At 30.5% G+C, this 27,458-nt stretch overlaps 8 protein-coding genes across 11 annotated transcripts; 6 read left to right on the top strand and 2 right to left on the bottom strand.

Moving 5' to 3' along the window:
• Nucleotides 1–2,192: 2,192 nt before the first annotated feature.
• Bm8781 (Uncharacterized protein) lies at nt 2,193–3,583 on the top strand (the record flags this gene model as incomplete). Its single annotated transcript, XM_043082934.1, has 3 exons — nt 2,193–2,250; nt 2,463–2,569; nt 3,326–3,583. 3 exons carry the CDS (start codon nt 2,193–2,195, stop codon nt 3,581–3,583), a joined length of 423 nt encoding a protein of 140 aa, XP_042938868.1.
• A 3,764-nt stretch (nt 3,584–7,347) lies between these two features.
• Bm5910 (Uncharacterized protein) lies at nt 7,348–9,918 on the top strand (the record flags this gene model as incomplete). 2 transcript variants are annotated; one of them, XM_001897368.2, is made up of 9 exons in its annotated part: nt 7,348–7,513; nt 7,596–7,750; nt 7,933–8,020; nt 8,165–8,370; nt 8,601–8,751; nt 8,860–8,919; nt 9,067–9,239; nt 9,467–9,548; nt 9,773–9,918. In XM_001897368.2, the coding sequence occupies 9 exons, from the start codon at nt 7,348–7,350 to the stop codon at nt 9,916–9,918; spliced, it is 1,227 nt and encodes a 408-aa protein (XP_001897403.2). The 2 variants fall into 2 exon arrangements, with proteins under 2 accessions (XP_001897403.2, XP_042938869.1); XM_043082935.1 differs by having other exon boundaries at nt 7,348–7,462.
• Nucleotides 9,919–11,137: 1,219 nt separating this feature from the next.
• On the top strand, nt 11,138–14,385 carry Bm14779 (Uncharacterized protein; the record flags this gene model as incomplete). Its single annotated transcript, XM_043082936.1, has 8 exons — nt 11,138–11,324; nt 11,725–11,873; nt 12,397–12,687; nt 13,200–13,347; nt 13,429–13,500; nt 13,876–13,973; nt 14,066–14,162; nt 14,240–14,385. 8 exons carry the CDS (start codon nt 11,138–11,140, stop codon nt 14,383–14,385), a joined length of 1,188 nt encoding a protein of 395 aa, XP_042938870.1.
• Nucleotides 14,386–16,119: 1,734 nt separating this feature from the next.
• Nucleotides 16,120–17,421, top strand: Bm8782 (Uncharacterized protein; the record flags this gene model as incomplete). Its single annotated transcript, XM_043082937.1, has 3 exons — nt 16,120–16,127; nt 16,476–16,602; nt 17,209–17,421. 3 exons carry the CDS (start codon nt 16,120–16,122, stop codon nt 17,419–17,421), a joined length of 348 nt encoding a protein of 115 aa, XP_042938871.1.
• Nucleotides 17,422–18,343: 922 nt separating this feature from the next.
• On the top strand, nt 18,344–19,100 carry Bm13037 (Uncharacterized protein; the record flags this gene model as incomplete). Of its 2 annotated transcripts, XM_043082939.1 has the most annotated exons (3): nt 18,389–18,402; nt 18,720–18,828; nt 19,089–19,100. In XM_043082939.1, 3 exons carry the CDS (start codon nt 18,389–18,391, stop codon nt 19,098–19,100), a joined length of 135 nt encoding a protein of 44 aa, XP_042938873.1. The 2 variants fall into 2 exon arrangements, with proteins under 2 accessions (XP_042938872.1, XP_042938873.1); XM_043082938.1 differs by lacking the exons at nt 18,389–18,402; nt 19,089–19,100 and adding an exon at nt 18,344–18,376 and having other exon boundaries at nt 18,724–18,867.
• A 921-nt stretch (nt 19,101–20,021) lies between these two features.
• Nucleotides 20,022–20,218, bottom strand: Bm17168 (Uncharacterized protein; the record flags this gene model as incomplete). Its single annotated transcript, XM_043082940.1, has 2 exons — nt 20,022–20,092; nt 20,164–20,218. 2 exons carry the CDS (start codon nt 20,216–20,218, stop codon nt 20,022–20,024), a joined length of 126 nt encoding a protein of 41 aa, XP_042938874.1.
• Nucleotides 20,219–20,577: 359 nt separating this feature from the next.
• Bma-unc-18.1 (acetylcholine regulator unc-18, putative) lies at nt 20,578–21,622 on the bottom strand (the record flags this gene model as incomplete). 2 transcript variants are annotated; one of them, XM_043082941.1, is made up of 5 exons in its annotated part: nt 20,578–20,664; nt 20,765–20,865; nt 21,089–21,173; nt 21,244–21,377; nt 21,499–21,622. In XM_043082941.1, 5 exons carry the CDS (start codon nt 21,620–21,622, stop codon nt 20,578–20,580), a joined length of 531 nt encoding a protein of 176 aa, XP_042938875.1. The 2 variants fall into 2 exon arrangements, with proteins under 2 accessions (XP_042938875.1, XP_042938876.1); XM_043082942.1 differs by lacking the exons at nt 20,578–20,664; nt 21,089–21,173 and having other exon boundaries at nt 20,776–20,865.
• A 1,150-nt stretch (nt 21,623–22,772) lies between these two features.
• On the top strand, nt 22,773–24,987 carry Bm8783 (Uncharacterized protein; the record flags this gene model as incomplete). The annotated part of the gene is made up of 7 exons (XM_043082943.1): nt 22,773–22,854; nt 23,116–23,200; nt 23,371–23,449; nt 23,710–23,831; nt 23,971–24,072; nt 24,161–24,344; nt 24,790–24,987. 7 exons carry the CDS (start codon nt 22,773–22,775, stop codon nt 24,985–24,987), a joined length of 852 nt encoding a protein of 283 aa, XP_042938877.1.
• Nucleotides 24,988–27,458: the final 2,471 nt, after the last annotated feature.

Consider the following 27,458-nt stretch of genomic DNA (forward strand, 5'->3'; position numbering starts at 1 on the left):
TCATGCATCCATGAAATGTGAGTAACGGTCTGAGTATCATACCATCATGTATCCATGAAATGTGAATAACAGTCTGAGTATCATACGTCAGTTAGTTGTTATTTACGGTTGTATATGTGTAAGTATCATGTATCCATGAAATGTGAATAACGGTCTGAGTATCATACCATCATGTATCCATGAAATGTGAAAAACAGTCTGAGTATCATACGTCAGTTAATTGTTAGTTACAGTTGTATATGTGTAAGTATCATGTATCCATGAAATGTGAAAAACGGCCTGAGTATCATGTAACCATGAAATGTGAATAACGGCCTGAGTATCATGTATCCATGAAATGTGAATAACGGTCTGAGTATCATACCATCATGTACCCATGAAATGTGAATAACGGTCTGTGCATCATGTAACTATGAAATGTGAATAACGGTCTGAGTATCATACGTCAGTTAATTGTTATTTACGGTTGTATATGTGTAAGTATCATGTATCCATGAAATGTGAAAAACGGCCTGAGTATCATGTATCCATGAAATGTGAAAAACGGTCTCAGTATTATACGTCAGTAAATTGTTATTTTCGGTTGTATATGTCTAAGTATCATGTATCCATGAAATGTGAATAACGGTCTGAGTATCATACCATCATGTATCCATGAAATGTGAATAACTGTCTGAGTATCATACGTCAGTTAATTGTTATTTACGGTTGTATATGTGTAAGTATCATGTATCCATGAAATGTGAAAAACGGCCTGAGTATCATGTATCCATGGAATGTGAATAACGGTCTGAGTATCATACCATCATGTCTCCATGAAATGTGAAAAGCAGTCTGAGTATCATACGTCAGTTAATTGTTATTTACGGTTGTATATGTCTAAGTATCATGTATCCATGAAATGTGAGTAACGGTCTGTGTATCATGTGTCCATGAAATGTGAATAACGGTCTGTATCATGTATCCATGTAATGTGAATAACGTCTGAGCATCATGTAACCATGAAATGTGAATAACGGCCTGAGTATCATGTACCCATGAAATGTGAACAACTGTCTGAGTATCATACGTCAGTTGATTGTTATCTACGGTCGTATATGTCTAAGTATCATATATCCATGAAATGTGTAAAACGGCCTGAGTATCATGTATCCATGAAATGTGAATAACGGCCTGAGTATCATACCATCATGTATCCATGAAATGTGAATAACGGTCTGAGTATCATACCATCATGTCTCCATGAAATGTGAATAACTGTCTGAGTATCATACGTCAGTTGATGGTTATCTACGGTCGTATATGTCTAAGTATCATATATCCATGAAATGTGAAAAACGGCCTGAGTATCATGTATCCATGAAATGTGAATAACGGTCTGAGTATTATACGTCAGTAAATTGTTATTTACGGTTGTATATGTCTAAACCGATAACATTTTATATTTTCTTCTGTTACATCTTTGTTTGAATTATGTAACCAAAAAAATCGAGTATAATTTCTGTCTTCTGGATGTAATTCTACATGTAAAAATGCCTTTTCAATATCAGCTAGTATTACTGTTTCATCATTATTAAACATTTTATACATCCACTAGATCCGGTATCAAAATAGGTCCTCTGTACAATACTTCATTTAACTTTTAGAGTCTCTAAGATGTGCTGAAGCGTCATAATCGCATTTTTGTAGTTGACTTATTAGGAATTAATACATCATAATGAAGCAAATAATGAATAATGCCCACCTTATCGTCGGGACCCACTTCATCAATTATACTCAACTGTTCTTGTTTCATATCGATCAAGAATTGATTCTTCGTTTAATCGTTTGATGAGGTTTATCAGACGATTAAGGCATGGACCGTAATTGTTGTTCAATTTGTCTTTAAGATGTGCATTTATTATTTGTGCTTTAGACAGATGTACATTTACTATTTGAGGTTTCGATAAAAATTCATTGCTTCAAAAGAATGTAATATAACAAAGAAATAACAATTCGGTTTATAATGAATCATTTGCATTATTTTAAGCACTTAGTGTGCAATAAAAATCGGTCTGACAAATGGCATTTTGATAAGTCAATAACAATTTTTAAGGTGATATATTTCATTATTTTTATATTTTATCATATCATTTGTCATCAATGCATTCAGTATAATGAAAGAATATCATAAGGCGAACAAATTTGCATAAATGGAATATCGAAAAGTATTGCATGTATTACTCATACTATTAGCAGCGATGATTGTAAGTTTGCATATGATATTCTGGCACTAGTTTCAAATCGATTCTATTATTTAAATTGCTGTGGCATTAAATAAATTTTAAAATGAGGTGGATTTATGATATGTTAGTCTTTTTTCAAAATGAAAAAAAGAACAGATAAATGAATCTATTCAGTTTCATAGTATTATTATTAAAATAAATATTTGATGTTATGATTTAAAATTCTTTATATTTCAGTATTTAATATTACAACATCAGCTGAAGCATTATGCACATTAGAAACAAATGAAATTACATTTATTTACTGCGCTAATACTAAAGTGTTGAAATTATCAATACAACAAGTTTGTTAAAATATTGTTGAGGAAATTGGATTCAAATTGCGATTTTTTTGCTTTTTTTTTTTTTTTTTTTTTTCGGAAGTCTTGTAGACAACACAAAATTAGTGCGTATGCGAATAAAACTTAAAAACATTTAATAAATTTTGACTGATAAGAAAAGCATCACTTCATTGATCATTTCACATACTGCTTAAAAATAGAAATGCAAAAAAAAACTTTTTGAATTTCTTCCCATTCCTTCTGAGTAATTACGAATTCAGGGATATACCTTAGTCTTAAATGCCTCATCAGATTTCCAGAGCATACACCGCACATTCTACAATTAGCGCTTCTTCGACAAATATCGCTAACATGGATGTTCGGTTCCATGCTCGTCTCGTCTTTCGAAACCTTCCTTGGACGATAATGGCTTATCGGCTGGCCAATTAACCGATGATTATAGCTGTAATTTCATTTGCCACGTCTGTTCAAATTCAGCAGCGATCTGAGGAATAAGATTTAGTAATTACTCCTATCAGAACTTGGTGAGTTAATGTCTCACATGTTTCGATGGTTTTGGAGTTGACATGAGCATTCTATTTAGTACGTCTAACTGAAACAAGCAACTAATCAATATTTATTTCATTTTATTCATTTATTTTTTTATTTCATTTTATATGCGAAAAAAATTGTTCACTTCAACTAAAAATATTGCTCCATGCTAAAATTTCCTAACTCACAAACCTCTGATAGGAGTAATTACTAAATCTTGTTCTTCAGATCGCTGCTGAATTTGAACAGACGTGGGAGATAAAATTACAGCTAGAATCATCCGTTAATCGGGCAGCCGATGAGCCATTATCATCCAAGGAAGGTTCCGAAAGAGGTGGGCATGGAACTGAGCATCCATGTTGGCTATTTCAAAGCGCTGATTGTAGAATGTTCGGTGTATGTGTTGCGTACGCATGCTCTGGAAATCTTATGAGGCATCTAAGATCGAGGTGTATTCCTGAATCCGTAATTACTCAGAAGGAATGAGAAGAAATTCAAGAGGTTTTTTTTTTTGTATTTCTATTTTTAAGCAGTATGTGAAATGATCAATGAAGTGATGCTTTTCTTATCAGTCAAAATTTATTAAATGTTTTTAAGTTTTATTCGCATACGCACTAATTTTGTGTTGTCTACAAGACTTCCGAAAAAAAAAAAAAAAAAAAAAAGCAAAAAAATCGCAATTTGAATCCAATTTCCTTAACAATATTTTCAACAAACTTGTTGTATTGATAATTTCAACACTTTAGTATTAGCGCAGTAAATAAATGTAATTTCATTTGTTTCTAATGTGCATAATGCTTCAGCTGATGTTGTAATATTAAATACTGAAATATAAAGAATTTTAAATCATAACATCAAATATTTATTTTAATAATAATACTATGAAACTGAATAGATTCATTTATCTGTTCTTTTTTTCATTTTGAAAAAAGACTAACATATCATAAATCCACCTCATTTTAAAATTTATTTAATGCTACAGCAATTTAAATAATAGAATCGATTAGAAACAAGTGCCAGAATATCATATGCAAACTTACAATCATCGCTGCTAATAGTATGAGTAATACATGCAATACTTTTCGATATTCCATTTATGCAAATTTGTTCGCCTTATGATATTCTTTCATTATACTGAATGCATTGATGACAAGTGATATGATAAAATATAAATTAATAAAATATATCACCTTAAAAACAGTTATTGACTTATCAAAATGCCATTTAAAAAAAACTTAATGTTTGAAAATAAACGTAAAGTATGCAACAGTTATTGTCTTAAAAGTTTAATAAAAATAAATAAATAAAAGAAAAAAGGAAAAATAAATATTTAGAATGATAAATGCTTATTGATCATTTCTATTAGTATAATATCTTATTGACAGCTTGCACATCGATTCGGACTATGTTCCCTATAGAATGTGTAATTTGAAATCCAAAGAATTTAACTTATTAAAAAAAAAGATTAAAAAAAAAAAAAAGATATTTTAAATAAATTAGCTATAAAAATATTTATAGAAAAAGAAAATCCTTTAATACTGAGTCATTCCAATTAATGTTTGAAGTAAAATTTAATGATATCTTTGCACTTAAACTAAAAAATTATTCGATGTTATTTTATTTAAGATTCTCTTTTCCATAATTAATAAAAGTTTACTCATAATAATGCATATGACAGCATAAATGTCCATTCCTTTCGAAACATCTATCATAGAGAAGTATGGAACAAATTGAACATCTAACACAATTTTCATGACACCCAATCACATATCTGTAACAAATTACTTGAAAAACACCCAATCACATATCTACAACAAATTACTTGAAAGGTCACACCATCGTCACATTATCCCACGAATCAATATATTATAGCAATTCATCCGTCATTAACCAATAGCCAGTTAGTGTTCACTACTGTCGTCACATTGTCCAACCATATATTAACATGTTATCTCTATTATTATCAAAACAATATAATATATTATCTTCTTTCCTTCCTAAAATCCATCAAATTGTTTTCAAAGTTTGATCTAAGCATTTTAACAAATGTTTAATTAGACATGTTAGGAAAAAGACAACATATCAGAGCCAATGTATTGGAGAAATAAAAAAATAAAAGTTGAGAAAAGAACATGGTATGCCTTAATACCATAAAGTTTTATAGTAGCAGAAATGATCCATTATTCTAAAAATCTTCAATTTATTTCAGTATCACTCCATTATTTGTAATCGAAAGCTTTTAACTGTCTGCAAAAATGAAAATTAAAATGTGTCAATATTTATAATTTATTATCATTATATTTATTTAAACAATATTGTTTCTATGTGCAAATCATGATCGTATCACTTGTTGCATGTTTACAATAATAACAAATCATAGGTGCAATTGTACATCTGTACATTCAACATTAATTTAGCTCGATGAAACTGTCATCTCATTGTTGTTACCAACTATTAGTTATTCAGCTTTTTTCTAATGAAAGAAAAATGAATCAATACATGGCATTTGTTTAATATTGATTCTTTTTCATCTTTGTTTATTTATTCGTTTAATTTTTGTTTGCTTGTATTCTATTTGATTATAAGAAAATATTGAAATTTAACTTAACATGAAAACATTTGTTTATTTATTTCCGATTTCTTTTTTGATGTTTTAAATTTTTTGAATCAGTTTTTGAACTTAAAAGAGAATTCATGCTTCATTCCGTGACACTTTTCCGATTGCAATATCTGATGTAATCGTTTCTGATTTATAGCTGATAGAATACTTAATTCAAAATGAAACGAAAATTCAGTCTTTTTTTGATTTCGGAAACCTGAAATTTGATTTTGACTTGAGCGATCGTTGAAACTGATTTTTGAAACCAATAACAATAGAAAAAAGGATTATAAGATTGTTACCACTGATTGTAATTATTAACACAGCTTGATAATTCTTATCTTCTAAATTAAGAAAACACTAAAACTAATTAACACGAAGTTATTTATGTCAACTGCTATTTATTATGGAAGGTTTAAGTGACATAAATATAGTTAATTATTAAATATAGTTAAAATATTTAATTGTTTTCTGTTTGAATTTGACAATGGCATCTATAAGCCATTCTGTTCTACTAATGGTGATTTGACAGTCATGAAGATTAAGCATTCAAAAGATTATGATAACTTTTGTCATCATTTAATCAGCTGATATTACTGATTAACCTATTGTTGAAACAATCTAACATAAAGTACGGTTAAGCGATCAATATTGCTCTGCTCATTTTGTTTATTATGGATTCAAAATAAAAAAAGTGTAAAAGTCCACTGATTTAATTTTTCAAAAAAAGTCAAATTTATATTTGTTTCTCTGTCAGTTTTCTTTCACATAATAATATTTACTCTTCATGTTCTTCTAATTAAATCGATGGACTTTTATTTAACTTTTTGAAAAATATCACTTAATCACTCACATCTCATTCATGATTTATTCCTCATTTTATCATTTCCTTCATGCCTATCTCACTATTATGATGTTTTTAACATCATAGAATGCATCACTTTTTCCATCTCCATTCTACTCCTCCCTTTGTTCTATTCTATTCCATTTTAATTTTATTCCATCATTTAATGCGCCATTTACTTTGCATCAAATAATTTGTAGCGTCGTGTTTTGCAAACAGCATGCGTCAATAATATCAGTACATAGTATTGGAGTGCGGAGTGTATATATGTATATGTGTATGTTTATGCGTGTATATATATAGCAGCGTTGTACTCAAGAACTGAATGTATTTTATCGATTTCTGATTTATATGTAATTGCATATGTATGCATGCATGGGTGTGTGTGTGTGTATGTGCATGTATGTGTGTGTGTGTGTCTCTTTAAAACTCTCTGCTTGGGAGAAATTGAATTGAAATTGAATAAAAATGAGAGGGAAGGAGTACGCTTGGAGGGGACGCTTGCTTGCGTTGGGTTTTATCGGAAATTGCTGTTCCCGTAGTGTTGCCTTCAATTGCTTCTCTCTATTATTTTGCTCTACCATTATTGAAAAATTTTAATTTCAGATATTGGTGGTCATTGGTCAATGCTATCATAGTTGATACTGTTGATGTTAATTCTTATGATGCGATTTATATTGAGTGAAACATGGCTTTTATAATATCAGCAAGATCGTTAGCGTTATATTATTCAGTGTTTGCTTAATAATATATTTATTCATTTGATGCTTTAGGTTTAGAATTAACCGAAGGCTGACGATTATGAACATGAATATGTTCAGTGATATTAAAGACGAGTTGCATGGTCAAGAACAGGACATGGCAGAAGCAACAGCCACAGCAAATACTCTTGCTGATATTTCCACTCTCATAACGCAGCAGAGTAAGAATTACGGTGATTGTAGGCTTGGAATGACTGAATGCAATGAAAAAAGTTAGTTAATAATGTTAACATTAACTGTTATTTATAATTCTCAAATGTGGCATGATTATTGTCATTTATAATTAATTCTCAGGACCAAGGCGTGGTCGTGTGGCAGAACATCCATGTTGGGAATTGGTGCAGCGAGTTGATGAGTATAACTGTATGATTTGTAGAATATGCTCCAAGGTGGTAAAATGTTTGAATACCCGGAATGCAATGCAGCATTTTAACAGTTGTCATCCACAGGTGGGTTAACTGCTTTTTCCGAAACCCACGGAACAGAGGAAACTAGCTACTGAATAGTGAGTGAACTTGGTGCTAGTATTGGTTTCTTGAGAACACAGACGACTGGTTTTTTAAATATTGGAGAAGTGATTAAATAAACCTTTATAAATTTTGATATAAATGCATGTTATAAGTGGTTACAGATTGCTGTTGAACTTGATCAATCATGGCAAATGAAGTTGCAACTCAAAGCTGATTTCAATCGCATATCCACTGAAACCTCGTTATTTCGTAAGTCAGCTCTGTGATTTTGTTAGGAATGAAACATATGCTATTCAAATATAATTAATAAATTATATTGACTTAGCGGAATCATGGAATTGATGTGTTGATCCGCTTCATTGGTGAATTTATTAATTTAAACCTTATTTTTAGATAGAAACATGTGGAAAAGGCGTGGTCGTTCAGCAGAACATCCTAGTTGGCGTTATTTCTGTCGAATTAATCGAAAGAGTTCTAATTGTAAACTGTGCGGTGTTCATGTGGCATATGCATGCTCTGGAAATTTGATGAAACACTTAAAATCCAGGCATCTTGCAGAATTTGCTGTAACTCAGCGAGAATGGAAAGAAATTCTTAAGGTTATTTTTAAAGTAATGTCATTTTGTTGTAAGTGATTTGAGAAAATATCAGAATTTTTGTAGTATTAGGATTCTTTAAGTATTAATGAAGACGGGAAATGTTGTCGTTTGATTATTTTTTACAAAAAGATTTGTATATAAATAAGAAATCCATTGATTCTGTCACATGCTTTCATTTATTGGATTACTTTTTTCCAAGTCGACTATACGACCATATTTATTAGTTCTAGAGAAAGAAACAGCTTTGCGAATTACGGCTAAAAGTAAGTTCGAATGCATCAGGATCTGAAGAACAGTCACCATCAAATTTCTTATCTTATGATTATGAAGATGAACAGGATGAGGGCTTAGTTGGAGATGGTAGCGAAGGAGAGGAAGACGGTAAGTTATTGAAATTATTCCCGGATAAATTAGAGGCAAGAATGATGTATTTCTCATTCCTGTTAAGAATCGATTTACTTTTTTCCTCATTTTTGTTATTATTTTCAGGTAACGTAGAACTTTTCGAGCAGAGCAGTGGGAATGATAATGATGGTTCAGCGTCAAATGGTATCATTTCCGCCTATTACATTTACTAAAATCTTTTTCTTTTTAGGAGTCAGGATGAAAGCGCTATCGATTCGTTTTTATCATAGAATCTGCTGTTTTCATTTATAAAATTCTATTAATTTAGGTTTTTAAATTTTATCTTTTTAGAGGCTGATTCGAAGTTGGATGATTTTGATAGTCAGACAACTACTGAGCAACACGACACAACACATGAACCTTCCATTGCGGGTGATACAAACATAACCGATGTTAGTGAAACAGCAAACAAGATTTTGCAGTCAATTGGATTTTCATCTAATCCACCTAAATCACCTTCACCTGTCAGTATTTATCTTAGTTTTTTTTTTGTCTTTTTGAAATATCGCATCGTCTGTTATATGATAAATTTTATATGATTTCTATTCCAAACACATCCATTATTTTTGTTTTCTTTTTGTAACTTTACTAAACATTCGATTAAGTATTGGCATTAAAGTTCGTTAGAGTTATCAAAAGTTACTAGAATTAAATACACCATGTAAAAGGAAGTTTTTTATTAAACTTTCAGGGTTTGCAACAAGGGCCACGGCTTTCACAGACCTCTTTGGGTACAAAAAATGACACATTTAGAAGACGTATCACCTTTTTCGGTAATTTGTATAGTTTTCTGTGGGTTTGATTTTTCATGATTTGTTTGTTAAATAAGTGAGGATCAAAGTTGCCTTTCTCCTAAGAAGATAGTTAAAAGAAATTAGTAGTAGATTTTCATAGAAAAAACAGATGGAAGAGATTAGGCTGCAGTGTTTGATTTTCTTGAAATATAAATACTTTTTATCCAATTTCTATTCAAACCTATCGAGTATTGTTTCTTCAGTAAACGGATTAACGGAAGATTTGGTATCATTCCCAATGGAAAAATCTTTGTTATGTATGCGTCAAATCCGAAAATATATGGATGAAAAGTTGATTGGACTGGAAGGAACTATACAAAATTCGGAAGTAGATACTAATGTTACTTAATAGTCATTCTTTAATGAAATCACATGTGATGTAGCTGTAATTTGTATGTTAAATACTTAATTTATTCTTGAATTCATTCGAAATAATTTAGTCCTTACTAATTTTGTATATATGTCTGTTGCCTTTTTCGGACACAAGAAAAGTTGGAGTAAGGAATTCTGGTTAGAGAACTGATTAGGAACACAAAATTGTAAATGAACTTTTGAAAAGTGATAGTATCATTAATAATATTGTATGAGTCTCTGTGACAGTTCAGTTAAGCATTTTTGATAATATTATTATTTTGTGGAAACTTGCATTGTTTATGATAGTATTGCATGGTGCCTGATTATGCTGTCTTTTGAACGGTTTTCACTTAATTACATCTAATAATTCTTAAAGAAATGATTGTAGTCAAATATCAAAAGGGAGCTTTCTTATCCTTTAATCGCGGTATTGTTTCAAGTTGATTAATAGTGAGATGTTGTAAATATGGCATGTTACACATACCATACCTCAAATATACTTCATATTTTCTTCGTATTTGTTGTAATTTAACTTTTTTTTCTCAACGATCGAAATTTTGTTTAAACTTCGTGGCATTCAAGATCGTATGGATTTTTGAATTTATGTAATCCAGTTTCCTCCGTCGAATCTATTTTTCTGTTGTAGCTAAAGTTTTTGGTTTTTGTTGTAATGCTTGAAATGTGCAAAAATTGGAGCCGGAATGATATCACTTTTGTTTGATAATAGTTTTAAATTATGACTGTAAGAGTGTGTATCAAATTTCAAATTATTAGTGCACGAAATAGAGAGGAATGATGAGCGCTTTTCTTGGGTAGTGAGATGATCTCCGTGGTTTTTTATCAATTGTGGGTATTTCTTATCGAAACCTTTTGGGCAATTTATGAATGCAGCTCCCATTGTGCCTAAGAGGCTAGATCTAATGTTGGAGTGCAGGTTTTCACATTGACTAACCATTTGGGCCGCAATTATGAGTGTGCTTTTATTGGTTCAGGTTTCGGGTTGTTACATTGCATGTCTCTAGTCTCGTGTCATAATTATTTTCCGTCACTAATAGGAACGAAACGTGGTTCTCAGTGCTGCGGCATTTCTTACCTCAGTCCCTTTATTTTCCAGAAAACATAGGTTGTTATCTCGATCGCAATGCTAACTGTACAAAGGTCCTCATAAAATAGCAACGATAATTCTTGCCCGCTAAAGTATTTGAAACTGTTTGATGGATCTTGGTCCGAATAGTTTCACGTCGCAACAACGAAACATTGATTCTTCTGCATTTATCATCAAACGAGACTCAGAGAAAACATTCGCATTAGTGGAGGCGACGGCGACTGCCAGTGCTTTGGCAGATATATCAGCTATAATATCACAGCAGTTTACCAGTCAAGGCGATAATTCTGAAGATGGTTGGTTGCCATTATTCCAGCAATTGTAATTGTTCATTTTATTTTTACGCATTTGTAGTATCTTCGGACAGAGATCCAACTAGCCAACTGACATTTAATTTATTCCTTTATTATTATCTCGATTCTATGATTATTTTACGTACAGCTTATCCTTAAGCAATTTAAAATAAAAAATAAATCCTTTTTTGTTTGAAACCCTTGATTTAAAGTTGAAACGCTTTCTTCTTCTTTTTTGTCTTTTGCGAATGCTTTTTTTTTTTTACTTTTGGAGTTAATACCTTGAGGTTTTCTATTAATGGAGTACATATAGCAAAAAGATATTGCCTGCAGTATTTTTTCAATACCATCCACTATTTTCATAGCACTAAATGACTGATTATCTGCAAATCAGAAATTCCAGGAACTGCCCATAATTCAGATCATCCATGCTGGGATTACATACATAAATCTGACGATCTCGATTCTATAGTTTGTCGTGTCTGTGCACAACTGATTAAACCCATCGATCTTCAAAAGGCCATGGATCATTTTACAAGTTGTCATCCTCAGGTATACTTTTTATCTTTTATTATCATATCGAAAATTGGAGAACAGAGAGAAATGAAAGAGCTGACTGATACATATCTCAAATTAAAATAAGGGTTTGGCATAATGCTTTGATCATCTCTTTTTCTCTTGATCTCTCTGGGATTATTGCAGAGCGTTTATATCTTTATATCTGTTCCTGTATGAATTAAATATGCGTAAAAAATATGAATGGTATCAAAAAACAATTTATGAGGTGCAGTGAAGTATGTACTTACATTCATAAGTTGTTGACTACAATGTTTTCTTTACTAAGAACGGATTGAAATTTTCAGCAGAAAAATAAAAAGCTTACAGTCATTGTTATAATGGGATGAACTATTAAATACAATTATAATTTCAACAATTTTTTGCTCAATCTAAATATTTTATCTCTCTTTAAAAATTTTTAGGCTTGCTGTAAATTGCTCGCTCCAACTAAAAATATTGCTCCATGCTAAAATTTCCTAACTCACCAACTTCTGATAGGAGTAATTACATTCTTCAGATCGCTGCTGAATTTGAACAGACGTGGCAGATGAAATTACAGCTAAAATCATCCGTTAATCGGGCAGCCGATGAGCCATTATCATCCAAGGAAGGTACCGAAAGACGAGGCGGGCATGGAACTGAGCATCCATGTTGGCGCTATTTCACCCGTAATCGAAAAAGCGCTGATTGTAGAATGTGCGGTGCACATGTTGCGTACGCTTGTTCTGGAAATCTTATGAGGCATCTAAGATCGAGGCATATCTCTGAATCTGTAATTACTCAGAAGGAGTGGGAAGAAATTCAAAAAGTTTTTTTTTCTTTTTCATTTATTAAGCATATATGAAATGATCAGTGGAGTGATGCTTTTCTTATCAGTCCAAATTTATTAAATGTTCTTAAGCTTTTCCGCATATGTGATAATTTTATTGTTATCTACAAGATTTGGGGAAAAAAAAATTATAAAATTTTTCTTCATACCTCTGAATAATAATCAACTAGATCTAAAATTTAGCTTTTTTCTTTATTTCTTCTCTATTGAAGTATTTTTTGGTTAGTATGCGTTTTATTTTGACGGATAGTAGTAATTTTGCAGCTTCCTGAACGCTGCTCAAATATTGGCAGAATGTCTAATTTTTTCCAGCAGTCATGAGTTATGACCCATTATTTTTATATTGTTTAAATGCTTATAGAGTTTGTGTTTCTAGTTTACCTGAATGATGAGATGACTTTATTCAATCGGCTATTCTCAGAAAAACTAGTTTTCTGAATGAATTATTTGTACCATTTGCAAACCATTTGCAACGAGATTTTATTATTCAGAGGAAAAAACAGTTGTGTGAACTAAGGATGATGGCTACTGCAAATGCCTGTGGTTCAGAAGAACAGCCTCATTCAAACACCGTTTCATATACTTATGTCGATGAAGAACAGGATGGAAGTATGGGGGGGGCTGGAGAAGAGTATGATGGTGTGTACAGTTTGTATATATTTCGAGAAAAGCAAAAGCCAGTAATATGATTTGCAGTTTATTTTTCTGATCTAGTTTTAGGAATTGTTGAGAGTGATGAGCAGAGGTATAGGAAAGAAAGCAGTGTTTCCTCATCAATTGGTATGTCTTCCTGTAAGTTTTGTTCTCTCTCAGTTATATATTTAGGGATAAGGAAATTTGCCTTCAAGTATTTTTTGTTTCACACTTCTTATGTTTATATGGTAAACGAACTGGAAGAGCTATTTAAGAATTGTGGCAGTTTCATAAGTGGTTAGTTTGTGTATAATGTTAAAGTATAAGAATTAGGCATTTACAAAGATATACTTCTATTTCTCTTTTTTCTGCGATATCTTATTTAAGGATACAAATGCATAGTTAGGTATGGTTTTAATTTTCATTGACAGTACTACATAGTTTCAAGTAAAGATTTTGTTTTTTTTTTTTCTTTTTTGCTGTTGTCTTAACTGTGAAACATTCGAACTAGATATATCAAAAACGTTTTTTCAGCAAATGATGTAAAAGCAAATGGACGCAATGATGTTGCTGGTAGGAATACACAAGTATTTTCTGGCGTGCACAACCCATCGTTTGAAGGAATATCCCCGGTATGTTTTTAAAATTTCAAGTGTTCCCATTTTTATGAATTTCCTCATTTATGTAATAAGTTGTGAATCACTGGTATTTAATGCCGTTACAGAAACATCAAAATTCGGGTCCTATGACTGGCGGTGTTCGTTCTCGGACCTTTAGTACTGGAAGAAGTGCAGCTTTTCAAAAGCGCATAAATTCTTTTGGTAAGTCATTTTATAAAATAGGACTTTGCATTTTCCAATTCATTTTCAGGCAAGATTTGCATTCTTTTATGTTCCAGTTAGCGGACTTACGGAAGAATTGTTGTCATTCCCAATGCAGAAGTCATTAATCTGCATGCAACGAATCAGGAAATTTATGGATGAACAACTGCTGGAATTGGATGAAGTTACTCAAATTTTCGAAGATGATGCTGGGATATCATAACAGTAAAGGCATTTATACTCGATTTGAAAGCGTTGTTTTTTTATAAAAGAAGCTCAGTTAAAATTAATTCTTTATATCAGTTTTATATTACATTTTGCATAACACTGGATAGCTGATCTTAGATAGTATTATCATGGTAGTGTATGAATGATATTAAACATGGTTGGATGACATCTTTTTATCTTATTATTTGGCGTTCGAATCTGAATATCTGGAATTTTGAGTTAAGAAGGCAAGAGATTATGAAATAAATAGTTTCAGCATTGGTTGTAAATTACAACATATTAAAAATGTATTGAAAAAGTAAGATGATATTTGAATTCTTTCATTGAGGCCATTATAGGTATCAAATATGGATTGAATGATAAATTTCATCTAGTTTGCCATTAATTACATCAAACCTTCAAGAAATTCTCTGAATGACAGATTTTGTATTTTTCTGAATGTTGCAGTCTTTTATCCTGTGCTAGTCGTTTTTTTTTTTCCTTTTTTAGATTAGATTTTTTAATAATGGGCCGTTTGAGTTGTTTTTCTGCAGTTCTTGTAACATCGGGAGTTCCAGTTTTTTATTGAATAATATTTGTCTCTGTTTGTAGATATCCTCTGAATTCTGAACTGCGTCCGAATTTATATATAATTACTTTTCTTTTGCTGTAATACTACATTTGTTCGGTTGTTTAAATGAAGTAAAAAAGTTCCTTATGATAGTGTTTGCGAGATATTGGGTTGACGAAGTAAGATTTAGGTTTGCTATTGCAGTATTTTAGCAGAATGAAGCTTGAAAGAGACATTTAATGTAATATTAGTATGATGAGAAACGAAAAGCGTCAAAATTTTTTAAAATAAATGAATGTAAGGATTAAACATATGATAAGTTCTCTTAATACCAACTTGATAGTATTGTTAGATTTCGGGGTTATCCACATCTTTTAAGGGATATTGGAAATTTATTAAGTTGCTTCTTAGTTTGAAGTTTGATTAATATGCACTTTACACTGTTATATCTTATGAGATTGAAGAGTAATATTTGAAGCTAAATGAGATAATTGAAATAAGCTCTGACAAACAAATGAATGAATTTGAGATGGGATGTATTCCCGAAGAAATGATGAAGTATATAACAACATTCTTGAAGTATTAATTAACATGTCGTTCTTCTTACGCGGCATTATTTGCCCTACAATTATTTACAGTATAAGTAATAAATAATAAAAAAATTCTTTGGTTATTCCTAAAACATCACAGAGAAATTTTTCTGACTATATGTTTTGGCACTCAAAACCATTTATATTTTATTTCGCTTTTCCTTTAATTTTCTTTTTAATATTAACTTTTGCTTTATCACAAAATTTGAGTTTAAATTCAAATCTAAATTGATGCAAATTTTATGTAGACTTAAATATAAGTATATTCTATCTGTAAATGAAGCGATTCAAAGGAGAATTGGAGGAAGTGAGAGGGAGAGAAAGAGGAAGAGAGAGAGAATCTATTGTCCTTTTCAATTTCTTCTAAACAAAAAAGTAAAAATAATGTATAATTCCGGAATTTTGAGATTTGGATTTTAAATGTTTTTTTTGATTGTAAATGTTCAAAGTTAGAACCATTTCTTTTAAAGATTTCAATTCGAATGCAAAGAAAAGAAAAGTTGCAAATAGAAAATTCACATACCAAGCTCATTAGATTGCATTTTTTTTTTCAGGTGTCTTCAATTTCCGGACATTATTTAATTTTAAAATGCGACAGCTTAACCATCTCAAACCATCATCTTTGGTCTTTTTTTTTTCCTTTTTTTTTTATATCGATTTAAAATTTGAATTTTTGAAAGTAACGAATCTTCGTACAATTTGATTTTCGTACACAGAAGTGTTACATTAAATTATGCGCAATGTAAAGGTATTTATCATTATATATGCTGTTTCTTTGTAGCGATAAGTTTAATTCTTATTATTCAAAATTTAAAAAAAATTATAAAGTATTAATTATTTGTTGACAACTGATACAAGGATTAATTCAAGTGTTAAATAAATAACATATGACATTTTAGAAATGTCGCTTAAGTATCATAAAACGTGAGGTTCGTCAGTCATTAGGAATGAAAGTGAACGAATTGATGATGGCTTAATTGATCGATGTGTTGAAGTTGGTGTTGGAACAATTGGAACTTCAAGTCTTGTTCAACTGATAGGTGTCGCATACAATCTTTACAAGCAACTTGAGGTAATTTCACAGATGAAATATTTTCTTAAAGAAAGATTAAAGAGAAATTACGTTATAGTTTTCAAATTCAAAATTATTTTTAATGATTAATTTAATAAGAAATAAGGAGGGAGAAAGAGAGGAAGAGAGAAATTTCACTTCTCTTTTTTTCTTTTTGCATTTCAATCGAGCGATCTTGAAAAATTCGCTTTGAAATTTCTTGATGAAAGAAGCTGATCGAATTTTTTGTTAGGTTATGTACAAACTGCCTGATGGAACAGTAAGTGTTAGTTTGTTTTTCATTTCTGAGGAGAAATCGCTTTCAATTAGTAATGATAGCTTTTAATCAAGTTAGTAAACTATTTGATTCATAGAAATGATCTTAGAAAGTGTTTTTTTTTTTCTATTTTACCCTATTGATTCTGAAACTGAAAAATATCATTTTTTTTAATATTAAAATAACTTATTTTTTATAAATGCTACTTTCATGTTTCTTAGTTTAATTTGTAAAATCTTAGTCCTCAGTTTAACTTGTAGGGCAGATTAAACTAAGATTTGAATAATTAATGTTTGCTGTTGAATCATAAATAATTTTGTCAATAGAAAATGTATGCAGTTTTTTTATAGCCAACACCAACAAAAAAAATTCGTGAAGTTGTAAGTGAAACAAAATGTGCCGATTTGGATGAATGGAAAGAAAAAACATATGCTACTTTTGTTGCAATACCACCAGTAAAAATTGATGTGAAGTACTTCAGATCTCTACATTGCATCATTGCGTTCACTTACAGCGATTTTCACATGTTGAAAGAAAAGGATGTTTGTTTGTTTGTTTTTTAAATGTTTCAAAAATCGACGTGAAATTCTATATGATATAAGTTGATATTTCAAAGAGATAATTTTGTCATTTATCTATGAGATTTCTATCTCTTAAATTGTCAATTAAAACTATGTATAGAAATATAATTTCATACAAGCTTCCTTCATTGACGACTCATTTAAAAAAAAAATTTATTATTTGAGACTTACTCAAATCTCAAATCTCAAAAATATTTTCAAGCTTGAGACTACTATTCTTATCACTGTTTACCATACCGCTGCATTTTGTAAATTAAGTAAAATGAAATATATTAATTGTTATGTATGATGCCGCGATTTTTTAAAAAATTTAGTCTGCTTTTTCTTAAATAATCTAAAATTAGGTTTTGCTTATTGGATTGGTTGTTTGGTGATTTATTCGGAATTTCTCGATTTCGAGTTTGATTTAAAGAACTTACTTCCATTATTTGATGATGAGGCAATGATTATCATCCAAAATCCTTCAGTTCTGTCAATTTCAATGGATATTTTTGCCCGAGTACATAAATGGCGATGCAAGAGTAAAAGTAAATTTTATTTCCGAGAAAGGTGAAGTATAATGACATAAGATTTTGTGAGGAATGAAATATTATAATATTATTTATCATTGGCATTAATGAATAGGCAGATTGATAATGTATATTTATATTAAGGTTGAATTTTGAAATTTTCGATATCTAAATGAAAGAAATTTTTAAGAGAAAAAACCAGGAAATTAATTATATGTTATTGAATGTTTTATTAAGTAGTCGTTGGAAGCTTGTAAATATCAATGAATTTCATTGATTGCAGAATCACGTTTTGCGTTGCTTGCGATATGGATTAACAATCTCGGGTTGATTGTGGCGCGTTATTTTTACTCGATGGAGTCACGAAGATGTAATTAAAGCTGTCAAAATTTGTCATGAATCCTTTTTTCCAGTTTCATACGCTCAAGGTGATTTTTTCAATGCTGAATTTGAGGTATTTTTTTAATTTTTTTCTAAAATTAAATCATAATATTTGATAAATTTATTTATTCATCTATAAATAACATATCATAATATCCTATCATCTTTTTTTTCTAGGGAAATTAAATTCATTCAATGGTAGATTAATGAAGGTTTATCTCACTCTTGTTTATGGTTTTTATGCGCTGCATTTTTAACACAACTTTTTTTTTATTCTAGAGATTTTAAGATTCTTTTTTTGATTCTTAACCTTTTTTTTAATTCTAGAGAAAACAATTAAATAATTTGAGATAATTAAAAGTTTTTGTAACTTAAATTTACTATTTTCAGTAAGGAAAAGCCGATCAGTTTGAACTTCAAGCACCATCGTCTGACTCTAAGAAAAATTTCGATCGTATGCTTCAGAACTACATTCGCTTCTATAGGAATTCATCATGAAGTGAATCATTTAAAACAGAAAAATTTTGGTTTTATATGAGTGTATGTCAGTTTTTCTAAATTTTAAATTCTATCGAAATTTTAGAATTTCCTCATTATTAGATTTGTAATGCAAAAATTTATCGCTGATATTGCAAGATTGCAAATGTAATGCGAATAGTGAAGCATAACTTGCTGCAATTATTTAGAATGATGTTTTTTGTAATGCAACATTAGTAATATAGATAATAATTATTATCGCTCTCAAAATATTTTTTGCAGGCCTCACGTTAATAATAACTCGAGTGGAATGATCATTCGGAAATCAGTCTTTTTTTGACGACCACCAACTTATGATCTGCTTGCTAAAATTGCTCAAATTTTTTATCATTCAATTTTTCACTTAATCATTAATTGTTACTTTTTAGGAATATTTTTCTTGTAATTTAAGCAAGCATGAAAAATTTTATATTTTATCCGTTTCCGTATATGTTTGAATGAGACATCGTTTTCATTGTAATAAAGCAGTCTGAGCACTGCATATTATTTTTAAGTTTTTTTCTTTGAATTTTAAGTGACCTTCATAACTGAAATATTTTAATTTGTTTCAGTTGTCGAATGTTTTGAAAGACGCGGTATTATGAAATGGTAAAGAATAAACAATTCGATTGGAATTTTTTGCAGAAAGATTTGAAAAAAACCGCAAAATGCAGAAAGATTCGAAAATACTGCAAAATACAAAGTCGGAAGATTTTACGAGCTTATTTTCTTTTTTAATTTTAGAAGTTATAAAGCTTGAACTTGGATCAAGTTTTAATATACCATACAAACAAAATCTTATGCTTCTGTTTGAACTATAATCCAAAGCTATGAACTCATAACCATATTTTGACTAACAAAATTTGAAAATATCTGCACCGAAATCTCTTAACAATATTTCATAGAACGAAATCTTTCATTCATGAATATTACTTAGACGAAGCACTTTATCCTCCAAATCTTTCACTGTATTCTATTCGCTACATTTAGTAAGCATATTTGACTATAAATACTTTACAATTATTTTATGAATTTACATAGTATGTGGGAAGTATGCAAAACGGAAACTTCGTTTTAATTTCGTTTCTGATGTTTTACTGAACTATCAACAATCTTTACGATAAAGTAAAATTTCACAATTAAAGATGATTATAAATAAACGAGTCACTTTTTCAATTATCTCGATACTTGTTCAAATCCACGAAGATTTTCCAGGAAAGCTGCTGGGTTTATTAACTGATCTGATCCTGTAACAGAAAATGAAAGTGATGTGCAAACTTGAGGTTTAATATCTAATGGAAAGTTCACTTGAACTTACCGATGATAACTTCCCATGGTTTCTTATCTTTGGTGACTTCGTAAGCAACTTTCATCTCTGAATATGTTATTCCACCACAAAAACTACTAAGCGAAGTCCCGAGCGATACGATGTCTGATGTTCTTTATGCCATTGATCATATCGAGCACTAAGTGAATAATTAACTCAATAAAGAAAAAAGAAAAGTAAAGATAAGACAGCAGAAATAAATATCTTCAACCAGTCAATTACGGAAAAAAGGATAGTGAATGAATAAAATTGTGGTTTTGAATGATTCGAAGCAAAACTAGTACAAAGGCACTCGAAAACGTAGAAGGAAACCTTGTTGGTGGTCGATATGTTGATATGATCTGTCTCCAGCTAGAATAGGAAAATGATCAAGTCTATCTTCTATTGCATCTTCCAAAATGTCTTTCAAAACGGAACCCATCGAGAAGTTTGGTAAATCTGTTCATTGGGACGTTCTTTACAATTCGGTGTCCAAAATCGTTTGCGTCCTTGCTAAAGATTCAAGAATTATAAGGAAATCGTGGAAGCGATCTTTCAAACTGCATGAATCCTTAATTAGTTAGATGAAAAATCCATAAACTTCATAACTCACCATAATTATATTCAAACACAAAAACATTGCATTAGCCAGTGTGTCTTTCTCCACCACATTCGCATGTTGCAGAAATTTATCCAAACTTTCCTCGGTAATGCCTAATACAAAATATATATAAAAATAACTGAAGGACTTGTCACATAGCTTTTTTGATTATCAACAAGTTACTCATTTACAATCATTTTCCCAAGATCCTTTCTCTTCTCAAAATTTTCCAAAATTTATTCTTCAAAAAAATGCAGCGAATAACATTTGGCAATAAAATATTTCAAAAAAACCAGCCGTTTTTTGACAAAATGTAAAGCAAAATAAGTCGAAGACGATCGAGTGGTTCAACTACTGGGTCAATCAGTAACGGTACCATTAACTTTATAGGATCTTTTACATCAACTTGCAATGCTAAGTCCTATAAATATATCATATAAACTAATAAGGAATAGAAATTTAGATTGAAGCTTCAACTAAGCTTTACAAACCTGCTCCACTTTACAAAGTTTATCGATTCCTTGCTGATACTTGCGCATACATTCTTCTTCCAAGTGAAAATGGGTGTTGAATTTATTCAGTTCTTTCTGATATTGTGGCATCTTTTTGATCATCATTGACAGATCTGAATAGAAGTTCATAGTAATAAAATGAGCTTTAATGAGAATCATATTTTTTAGACGGGTGTCCAAAAATATTAATTTATATCTTGTTTACTGCAAAAAACATGTATGAAAAAAAAAAACCTTTGGAAAAATTTTTCAACCCTTTCGTAACTCCTTGAGAAACAACAGCGATAAGCTTGTGACGATTTTCGATCCCAGAGGTCATCGTTTTCATCAAGCAATACCACTTTATCAATGCTAGCATTCCCACCTGCTTCGTAACTGAAATATTAAAAAAAAAAACAGAATCCATATTCTATATTCGCAGCACCAATATGAATTAAAATAATTTTCTAGAAAACTGAAGGTGTATTCTGTGTACAACTACTGCAAACGAACATAGAAAATAATAATTCATCAATTTTTACTTTTGCAGTAGTAAATTGTGAATGTCAAAGTTTAATTCTGCAATAAATTTGTTTAGTTGCACATAAAAATATCTTCAGTAAAGAAAACATGTGCACATTGATATTGATTTCGACTGTAGATAAAATCTGCAATCAATTTCTCAACAGAATCTTTTGTTGGAGCAATCAAATAAATAGCATCAAGACTTAAGTGAAATTAAATAAATGGCATCAAAAAAAAATTAGGTTAGCATAATTTCCTTAAAGTCCCATATACAACATGTCTTCATTTCTACTCGATAGTGTTGTTGTTTATATATATGCACATTAAAACAACATAAAGTCAGTACCGATAGTGAAAGCACTGAATCATTTTTCTTAAGAAAGTTAAATAAGAAAAATGATTTAGACAAAACGGTAGAACTTATAGGCAATGGTTCTCGACGCTTGTTGATATCATCAACAATTGTAATACTTTCATCCATGATGTTGTGCATCTGCAACATGCACAAGCATGCGCATAGCTAATCGATACATTCCATCCGCTCATCCTTATCACTTCGACGCAACGATCGAATCACTTCATTGAGCAGTCCTATAAAATAAATTGTACTATGTGATAAAAAATGAAAAATATTAATTAACAATAGCATAAAAATCTTGAATCTTTAATACAATTCGCTGAATGTAAAAACTGTTGTGTTAGTCTCACTTTAAAACTCAGAATTAAGAGACTACGAAGTCGCTAGAAATCTTCAATATCTATTCGTAATTATCTTGGACTACGTGCAAATAGTGATAAAAAGGATAGTGAAATAGTGAAACAGATAACAATTAAAGATGATTGCTTATAACATTTTCATTCATTTCTACATTTTCCAAACTGTTGGGAGTGGTGGTGCATTAGCATATATTGATGAAACTACTTGAGTATAAGCAAAGGGAGCTTCAACGAATATCAGATGAAATTCAAAAGCTTTCACAAGGAAATCCACAGCAACAACGAAAATGCGCACGCTTGAAGGCCACCTAACACTCACGCTTCCAGAATTTTTGACTGAATATTCTTTCCTCTCAAGTTTCACTTCAAGTTAAAGAATGATGTGAACTACTAGTTAGGCATGACAATAATACACGACCGAAATATCCGAAAGAGTTGACACAATTTCTCGCAAAATTAAATTTCTCGTAACAAAATTTTTGGTAATGCTAAGGATCATGCGATCTTAGAGAATTTAAAAGATAGTTTGAAGTGAAATGTAAAGTAGTCCATAGCAGATATTTAAAAAAAAAAAAAAAAAGTAGGAAAAAAGATGAGAAAGATAAAACGTAAAGATATTTATAATTTCAGATGATCACCACTTTCAGGAAGATCACGAAAAACTAATACAAGAGATACAGAAGTTGCAAGAAAATAGGAAAAAAGATGAAAAAAGGTAAATAACAAAGAATGGTTGAACGTTACATTTTCAAGCAGATAAAATCAAGAATTCTTAAATCTTAAGAAAGATCCAGCCAAATTATCCATAGCAGATATTTATACCAACTAAGAATTGAGTAGCATGAAGTCAGGAGCTGAGATCCTTTATACTCATTAAAATTTTAGACTCAATGAACTAAGAAAACAAATAGAAGCAAATGAGGGAAACAGCGGAAGTAAAAAAAGAATACGCAAAAAACTAGAAGTAAATTAATTAACATTTTAGACTTTCTCATTTGTTTTTATTTCTCGTTTTTTATCTTAACCTTCTTACTTTCAATTTATCATATCCTAAACATTTGATACTAGTAGCTACCTAACATAACTACCATATATTGTTCCTGTTTTCCTCTCTCCTACTTTAAGATGTATCTAGTAGTACTTTTACTACTAGATACATCTTAAAGTAATACTTTTCAAGGATAAGCAAAATAATTCTTTAAAAAATGAAACAACGATTTTCAGAAAGAATACGAAGAGCTGCGAAAAACGCTAGGCGTTGGTGAAGAGCTTAAGGAGAATGCAGAAAGAGCAAACGATTCCAATGAGAATAGATTATCGTTTAAAGCAGATGAAAACATACACTTGTGTGTTTCTGTCATAACGCATTCAAACGTTTGGAGTTCTAAACATATTGATTACCATAAAGGAAAGTTAAGTATCTAACCTGTAAAACAGAAATTACAAGTCGATTTAACAATTGCTGTAAGGAAGTTTCAATTCCAGAGATGAGCAGCATCCAGAAGCAAAACCAATTCAAAAGAATGAATACGGTATCTATGAACACATTAGAAATATAAAGACAGTTAAAGAACGAATGCAGCAAAGGTACAAAAGTGAATTTTATTAAAAGAAGTCCATTTGGCATCCAATGACAATCTTTTTAAATTGTTAATGTTGTTCCAAAAAATTTCAGGAAGAAAATTGAATCGGAAGCGGAAGATGCATTTAATAATGGAATAGCCAATTTGTGTGAACTAGAAACAGATATCGGTAATATGATAAAACGAATGACCAGTCCAGTTATCCAGAAATTTGAAGAAGAATTAAAATTGATTCGGAAGAAAAGTAGCAAAGACACAAAAATGCTGAAAATAGAAGTTCGTTTCTTTTTATCCTATTTTCCTTTTTTAGCTCACAGTTTTCCGGAAAACTCCCATTGTTATTAATAGATGGATCAATTGAATTTTAGGAAAGTTCATAAGGCTGTATGGAATCATTTTATCGTAAGCCAAAAACTTGCAATGAAGCTCGAAATAATAGACACTTTTTAACTGATTGTGGTTTAAGTGCAACTAAAGCTTTGAAAATTTTACTGATGCGCACTTGAAAGATTAAAAAATGCAGAAAACAGTCTAGTTGCGTTCGAAAAGGATCTATAATGATTTAGAACAAAAGAAAGAATGCCTAGAAAGCCATTTCTGCTGCTTCATCCTGATTTCAAGGAAATGAACAGAGTCGTCAAATAAAAGTAAAGTATCATCGCATCATTCTACTCTCGACATGGCTTATCATCAACTAATTTTATGATACAGATAATTTTAGATAGCAAAATTGGAAAGGCAGATAAACAAAATTTACGAGGCGCGTGAAATATGTGTAACAACAATTGCTGAAATGAATTTAACCACCAAAAGGATGCTTTTCGATTTAATGGGCTTTATGGTGAATATTTTACGAAATGCTCTATACATTGGCGCATGGATACGTGATTCACTAGTTTATTACACAGAGAATAAATGAAAAATGAAGTAATCAAAATGACCACAAAGTCTGCTATTAAACTGTGTGCTAATAAATGTTAAGTAATAAACTGAGTTAGACAGCATTATTTAATGATCAAGAATGATTCTGCTATGTTTGTATTTAGGAATCAAGCGACACAACATCTAAATTATTGCTTTAGAGATCTAATTTGTACATGCCTTAAACTTCAATTATAGCCATGAAAACAGTCATTCTCAGAAGAGTATGTTACGTTATTAACTGAAAGTAATGAATAATCATAAATAAAATGAAAGTACAACATATATCGCAGAGGATTAGAGGACTTACTCTGGCCAACGATTGCTTTCAGCAACAGCTGCAGGAAGGCGTGGATAGTCCCATGCAACATAAATCTAATTACAGATTATAGCAGTAGTTAAATAAAGTAACTTGTTGTTTACTATTACTGTTATTGTTATTTACTTATAGAAAGAAGTTCACGTCATTGTTCAAACATATCTGACAAACATATCTCATATTCTGCTGACTCTCAATAAAATTTCTGATCGGATTTTATAAACCTTTTTCTAATTTAATATATGTATATACGTTTAAGCTTCTATCTATAAAATTTTTTTTCCATATAATAAACGACTTTGCTATACGACTTGATTTTCTTGTAATCCCTATTATTAGATGGTCGCAAGCATTACTTTCACACATATCAATTTATTATGTATTAATTATCTTTACATTTGTCTTTTTTTTCACAGGAAGTTAATGAAATCATTATGTGCTCTGGTGTTAACTATAAAACGAGGTATAAAGATGTTGACTGCCCTTTTCTTCTAGCCAGCAAGTTTTTATTTTCCTTTGAAGAATTTCTAGACAGCAGAAGATCAGTTCACTAAAATGATTTACTAGATTATCTTCATTTATATATTTAAGGGATTTTTTAATTTCAGCTTCTAAATTTGTTGCCTTATTAAGTTCTCTCGCATGCTAACATTTTCCTACATATTATTTTAGGTAATGGTTGCATGATCGATTCTTATAAGGAGGATCACAATGGACTGTTAGTTTCACAACATCAAATGTGTGTTTTCGAAGAAATAAAATGTAATATATACGGGTTGACTTATCTCGACAATCATTTATCAATTAATTAGTGTGTATTAAGAATACAATTACTGCTACAGATGGATGTACTATATTGCAAGTAGTATCGATTACGGCAGTTTAGTTATAGTAAAATGTTACCAGTGCGTTAAGTAATTTTTTGAAGTTATTTTTCAAAATGATAGCTAAAAATAGAGAAAATTAAATTCAAAAAAAAAAAAAAAAATATTTGTAATATCCGATTTGGTTCTCGTATGAGTATTTAATATCTATTTAACATATAATTTTCCATTAATAGCATCGGCGTTATTGATATTATAAACCATTCTTTTAAAATTTAACAATCCCCACTTTTAACTATCAAATAACTTCAAAAAAATTACTTAACGTACTGGTAATATTTTACTATAACTAAACTGCAATTTTTTTCATTATACGATTTTTTCCAAATCAGTAGTACGTTTTTTTTCCAAATTTTTCCAAATCAGTAGTACCTTAAGTCATGCGTTTCTTTACTTAAAAAGATTTAGAATGCTTTAATATCGCATGGTCGCAGATCTGAAAGAGATGAGTTCCATCTGATCTACCTATCACTAAATCATAGTATTGTGGTTTTTTTTCAGTTAGATTAGAAGCATGTGTAAGATTTATCTTAGAAACTGGAAGCATTTGATTTTTTTTAGAGACATTTGAGTTACTTTTGAAAATTTTGCATTTTTGAGAACTATTTTTATAAGATGTTATTTTTAGATATTTCATTTGCCTATGGCGAAAAATTGATAGCAGTGATACATCAGTTTTCCAACACTCCGCAGAAACAAGTATTTACATTTAAAGAGTGGATCGAAACCTAGAGGAGCCAGGACACTCCGTGGAGGTTAGGTTAATGCAGAAAACTTCGCAAATTCCGAACCATTGAAATGACTGAAACCTACCACCGAAAAAATACCACTTCAAACTAGTCGCAAATTTTGAAAAAAGTACCACTAGTAAATAAATCTCTAAAAGATACTAACAGTATAACAGATTATTTGGAAGATTATCCTAAGAAATGCGTTTCAAGAACTAATTAAAATGAAATTTAAATCATACACTACTGTGTATTTTTCAATGGTTCGGAATTTGCGAAGTTTTCTCCATTAAGTGAAAAGAACTAGACAAAAATATTAAACCGTACCTTTGAATATCGATGACTGACAAATTGGAGTATCAGTCAGAAGAAACTAATGAGCCGGATTTAGTACAAAATTCTATGACTTTGATAGTTTAAATGGCTTATTCTATCCTAAAGAGTTTTTATTGTGCTTTTCTGCCTCACATTGCCAACCAGTAATATAATGTAATTTTTCCCAGTAGGTCATTTATAGATGTGAAGAAGTAAATCTACC

This window comes from Brugia malayi (genome assembly GCF_000002995.4).
Source record: "Brugia malayi strain FR3 genome assembly, contig: Bm_035, whole genome shotgun sequence".
NCBI classification, from domain to species: domain Eukaryota; kingdom Metazoa; phylum Nematoda; class Chromadorea; order Rhabditida; family Onchocercidae; genus Brugia; species Brugia malayi.